Genomic DNA, 6,069 nt, shown 5'->3' on the forward strand with positions numbered 1-6,069 from the left:
GTGTGTCGTGTGTGTGTTGTGTGTGTGTGTGTGTGTGTATGTGTGTGTATGGTTGGAGTGTCCGGCGAGTTGGGTTGATAGCTAGATAGTGTAGTGATCTAAAAGATACACACGGGAAATCCCAGTCTGGGTGTAGACGTACGCAAAGAACTTCTGAGCGCGCCGAGAAGTTTTACTGCAATGTAGAATTGATCACAAGCTCAATAGCCTACAAGTATTCTTAAATAAAAATGCTGTACCTAAAAACTATCTCGGGTATACACATGGTTGTCATATTTACTCGGTTTGCGGGTCCTCATATGCAGGCGTCCACTCAAAAGGTGGCGTTGGTTGCACCGAAAGTGGTGAGAGCGATCAGCACAGAACAGATCGAAGGTCTGTCTAAACAGGCACGTCGAGTCGAGGTCCAGGAGTCCAAGCGAGCGTTGATTCTTGGTAAGTGAACGTATATTCCTATTTGAGAAAGCGCATGGGGTAGCCCAATATGTGGCTAAGCTTAAAAACCAGCAACAGTGTGTGTGGCACTTTCTGTAGCCAAACACGCAGTCGAAGTCTGTACATGTGTGTTTCATATGTATATACGAGAGCACCAGGCTGCTCTGTGCGTCCTCCTTCAGCACACGAGGTATAACACATGTATAGGGCGCATGCACGAGTGCGCATACAATAACCTTGTAGGACAGGGACCCAGCACCCAAAGAAAGAGGATATGCCGTAGCCGATTTGCGCATGTCTTTGCGCTTAAGTCATTTGAATATCTCGATATACACAGCAAACCAAGAGAAGAAGAATGCCGAGAAACAACTCAGGCATGCCAAGAACGCCCTGGCCAAACAGAACGACGAACTAGAAGCACTCGAGCACCAGCTGATGGATCAGGTACGCGCAATAAAACGAATGTCAGACACCACTGCGCTATATATGTATCAATAGATTCATATACATTAAGGTTTGTGTATAGTTGTGTTTTAAAGTGTAATCTTCACAGCTCATTAGTGATTTGTATACATAACGGGAGGTGTGATATCGTACGCGATGACTTGCTGGTTTCTATCACGATCAGTTCTTCTAACACTTACGTACATTATATACTGTTGCGGCGAGAATTGGCTTCGTTGGCACACTGATACGTTCATGTGTGGCGTATAAAACAGTTCTTCTTTGTATTTAATCGTCCCTTTCATGACTATTTTAGTGTGCATTTGACATCTTAAGGTAGATTTGATTGTCATTCTGATATCGGTAGTTATGTAATTTGGGACTGTGTTGTCGTCTTGCACATCTGATCCAATAGGCATACCGAAACCCTCAATATTCACACATACACAATTGAGAGTGCGCGAGGCCTACATACCTGATGCTATAAGAATTTATGACAGACATTGGGTTGCATTTTTTTTTAACTCAGCAGTAGTTAACAAGAAATCATATGCACACACCATACCTGGTAGACTGAATCGAATCTCGTGTTTTGAGGTGCAAGGTAGTTAACGTTTATCAAGCAAAACACATGTGCGATGGGCTAAGTTAACCATGTGCAGAAAGAAAGGTGACTCGTATCCGTAATCCTTTTTCATCAATACTTTTAAATACGTTTACTGTGCGATAGGAGGCGAAACATCAAGAAGCCATTCGCAACCTTGAATCGGACAACAAAGAGTTGAAAGCGGACAATACACACGCGCACGAGGTGTATTTGCAACTGAGAGACTCGTACGAAGCCCACAAAGTTGATATGGCAACGTAAGTATCTACGTATATATGCACACATGTTCATGAATGTGACAAAGCCGACATAGCAACGCAAGTATCTACGCATATATGTACACGTGTACATATATATGTCTACTGCGGCGAATACAGTTTACAAATCTGTATTTGACAGTACTGGTGTGCGGCACGCCGTTCCATTTAGACACGAACAATGCAATGTCGGTCCAAGAGATTGGCACCCTCAACCATGTGTGCATGAAATGCATGCAGTTCATGGATACGCGTGAGACGCTGCGGAGCATTTAAACGACGGCGTAGTTGTGAGTGCGTACGGATGTATCCGTCTGTACTTACTTCTGCATTCGCATATATGGCTGCATCCTGTCAAGGTGTTGCTAGGCTACTGTATATGCGCATGGCGACTATTGGCTGTTGAATGTCGCGAGGTTTGCAAGAATCAGGAGCAAACTCTGCAAAACTAGATGCAGAATTAGATACAGTATGTGCTTATGAGAGGGTGAATGGATCACTATATTCGAACGTGAGTATGAATACATCCTTCTATAGGGTGTAAACAACGTGCACATATTGATTGATGCAAGCGCCATGGAGACAGTTGGGATGGGTAAGCGGACGATGGATAGTTGTGCAAACTGCGGTGTATGAACATATGTTGTGTCTCTGAAAGTTGGTAGTTGGGAAACTGCATGGTGTAATATATGGAGCTTGTGAGGCGTATCTGTGACATATCAATATGTTATTGCCAAGGCAAAAGCACTGCATATAAACCCCGTTAAAAACTTCCCTGTTGGAAGGCACGAGTTGGGTAAACGTTTGCCGCAAAAAAACTTGAGCTTGTAGCTGTCGCTATTGGACGATTTACGTAGTCATTACAATTCATAGACGGATACATACTTCTAAACCATGGGGGTATATATTTGGAGATTAACATTGAACTATAGGAATACGGTGGATATCGAAAGTTCGAATGAGTTCACTTCATGCCCATCATACGATGTATGAGAACCCCGCACCAACCTTTTACAATCACACACTACGAACGTATGCGCACGATGCTGACACACGACTCACAATATAGCCTACAAGCAACATGCGACCGAACTAAAGGCGAACTAGAGGAAGCCCAACAGAAACTAACTGAGAGCCAGAACAAGATGGAACAGCACCGACAGGACGCTAAAGCTCAGCTCAAAGCACTCAACGTATGTACTTGCCTGCGTGTCACTCGCGGCTGCTTGGTCATTCTGCATGCAGTCTTCCTACACAGGTTCAGTTAAATGATCTCAACACAATATAGGATTATATACATAAATGCTTATGTATGTATATGTGTGTATATACACGTTACTATACACACTGATTAATGCGCACGTACACGTGCTGTTCTTGCAGTCCAATAGCGCAGTGGTCCGTTTGATTGTGTACTGAGCGTTCGATGTTATTTTCTGAATGTGTTCAAACTGAAGTTCGTGTATAGATGGGTAATCGAATATGCATATGTGAATATATAACAGTATCTAGTTTTAAACCAATCACATCAATTCAAATTCAAATATGCTCAAATTTCTTGATGCACAAGTTTAAAAGATGTTTTTGAGTCCGTTTTAGGCATCCAGAAAACGTATGCGAGCTAAATATGTCAACGCGATGTTCTTTTGAAGTGAATATACAGAGCAATAAAATTTAAACTGTACTTAACGTGTATGTGGATCATACATCACTACACGATTCAAAAAAAAAGGAATGTATACGATAATTGATTAACCCCAATCCACACGTGATATCTTTGACAGGAGACACGTAAGCGAGCCGACAACTGCGGGACATGCACATCACTGCGGTCGGAAGTGTTGGTATGTCACCGGTACACGTTTATATGGAGGTATGACTACGAGCTGGGACGAATATGCATATATGTATATACGAATGTCTGAGTATCGTCGCTTCAATCTTTTGTCCCCATGATTGTGCGTTTTACACAGATTGATTGACGTTTGCGCGGTGTTACATCATGGTCAGGGCATTGTGTGCATAGAATAGCAAATATTGAGATCATGCGTATATATGGTGTTTTGAAATATACGTATGCATACGTCTGAGTCATGGGCGTGTTTCACTTATCGGGCTATGTACATGTTCACAAATGTGTATGTCCGAGATATGCCATATAGCTCTGAGGCACTCTTACAAACGCTTACAGTTTTAAACGGACGCGTCTGATGGGCAAATTGAGCTCTTATCATGTGCACTGATCTCGGGTCTATGTTGTAGATAAGGCGAAGGGAACGTTTGGACACACTCACAAATAGTCACATCTGCGTCTTCGAAGAGAAGTATATCCCTAGAGGGGCATAGCTGTCCTGTTGTGATATACGAATCTCACGACATGTACATACACGTGAACCTATGTGTTAACATACGCATATGCAATAGGTCAACATCCGACCAATCGAATTCAGACCACTCTGTTGTATATCCTTCGCTGGCCTTCACATTCTAGTTCCAATTTTCATTGAAATAAAAAAAACAGAACCTGCGGAAATCTGCGGAGGAATTGAAAGCAGAGAGCGATGCCGCCATTGAGAAAGTAACACTTGAACTGCGCGTGAGGACTGACGAGCTGGCAGCTGTCGTGGTACAGCGCGACCAAACAGAATCATCGTAAGTTAATTCTGGCCAATCAATACCACTGGGTTTCGGATCGAAATTTATGTTTTGACTAATCAAAATCGGGAGATTTGGTTGATCATGAGTGTTGTACTGGTTAATAAAGAACTTGTGTCTGTGCTCCACCTTGTGCTGATAGATAGAAGTGGAATATGTTCGTCCTGTCAGAGGAAAAAAAAAGCCAATGAAGCCGTAGTCGAGCTGAACGTGTAGCTGAGTAAGCTATGATATGGGCTTGTTATTGTACTGACTGAATAGGAGCGTGTGCTGTAATCCAAGAATCCGAAATCAGTGCAAACCACGCTTAGACTTCGAGAGAAGATCCACTATCAATCGCTACCATTTGACCAGATAGAGCAACACACCCCAAATACCATACAGACTCGGGCATATTTCAGTATACAACTTGGCATCATATTTATATATACATTCCCACTCGATTGGCCTACTTACACACAATCATTTTGTACCTTGCTACACAGTGACACTCTGGATGTGTCGAGCGAACGCGTCCGACAACTGGAGAGGGACAACGAGAATCTGAGTAGGCAGTTATCAGCCATGACTGAGATGTGGGAGAGTAACAAGGTATGGGTTCGCACATGTATGTAGTAACCGATAAAACAATCCTGGAACAGGAACATGAGGAAGAGTATGTATGGATATATGATATACTCGGTATAGTGTGTACGTGTGTGTATGTACACGTTCTTCATCCCTGACCGGTATAACATCTCGCGTTTGGGAAGCTCCTAATACGACAGAGTACATACATGCATAGATAGTTTACTATGTATAGTTATCTACAAACATGTATGTGAATCGGAACCACGTAGTCCACTGATCCATACGCGTCTCTGTATGTACACATGCATTAGTATATAACCAAGCCGATATGTAATGATATAGTCAAACGCGAACCCCCTTCTTACACTCTCTTTGCGGGCGCCATACCATTCACACAACTGCATGCACACAGTAATGCATCCACACCCACACATACGAACACATGGGATCGCACATAACTCAAAAGATAAGCCCCCTTTCACGTGTCTACAGCATACATCGGCCAGACATACTTGCCGGTGACTCACATCAAACATGCCTGTCCTTCCGATTCCCATGTATATTTTGAGTGGTACAGCACACATACACAACGCCGTTGTGCTTGCTTTTACCACAAACACACACCGCATGACATTAGGACACTCCCCACTTTTCACACAAACAGACGCTCGTTGAACATATCAAAGACACCAGCCCAGTCCATGGGCGCGAGCTCAATGAGGATCAGAGGATGTTAGTCGACAGACTATCCGAAGCACTCAGTACTCTAGGCCTCGAGGGTGATGCGGAAGAGAGGTACGATGCTCTTAGTACTGCTAAGCATGTACAATGTCTAAGATATGCTATACAGACGATGCACGCGCTTAGGTTCTTGCCTTGGTGGCGTTAGCTGTGTGGACTATTTGTACGTTTCATCTTGGCAATCTGTGGTGCGAGGGTATATGCACAAGAATGTCTGGGAAGCTCGTATTTCGGATTTTGTTAAGTGTATATTCACATATCTAGGTTTATATCCACAGAGGCACACACACACACACATACACACAAACACACCCATCCACCCACACACACACACACACACACACACACACACACACACAC

At 43.3% G+C, this 6,069-nt stretch overlaps 1 protein-coding gene across 1 annotated transcript in view; it reads left to right on the plus strand.

Annotated features, from left to right (window-relative positions):
- Window positions 1-299: 299 nt before the first annotated feature.
- Window positions 300-6,069, plus strand: part of SARC_08198 (hypothetical protein) — a gene marked incomplete at both ends in the record, with an annotated part of 7,681 nt that continues 1,911 nt past the window's right edge. Inside the window, 8 exons of the mRNA XM_014297836.1 lie at window positions 300-435; window positions 773-879; window positions 1,610-1,743; window positions 2,813-2,936; window positions 3,528-3,587; window positions 4,265-4,395; window positions 4,884-4,989; window positions 5,633-5,763. Of these exons, the coding sequence (XP_014153311.1) occupies window positions 300-435; window positions 773-879; window positions 1,610-1,743; window positions 2,813-2,936; window positions 3,528-3,587; window positions 4,265-4,395; window positions 4,884-4,989; window positions 5,633-5,763 (929 nt within the window). The remainder of the gene's footprint in view (window positions 436-772; window positions 880-1,609; window positions 1,744-2,812; window positions 2,937-3,527; window positions 3,588-4,264; window positions 4,396-4,883; window positions 4,990-5,632; window positions 5,764-6,069) is intronic.

This window comes from Sphaeroforma arctica (genome assembly GCF_001186125.1).
Source record: "Sphaeroforma arctica JP610 unplaced genomic scaffold supercont1.715, whole genome shotgun sequence".
In the NCBI taxonomy this organism is placed as follows: Eukaryota; class Ichthyosporea; order Ichthyophonida; genus Sphaeroforma; species Sphaeroforma arctica.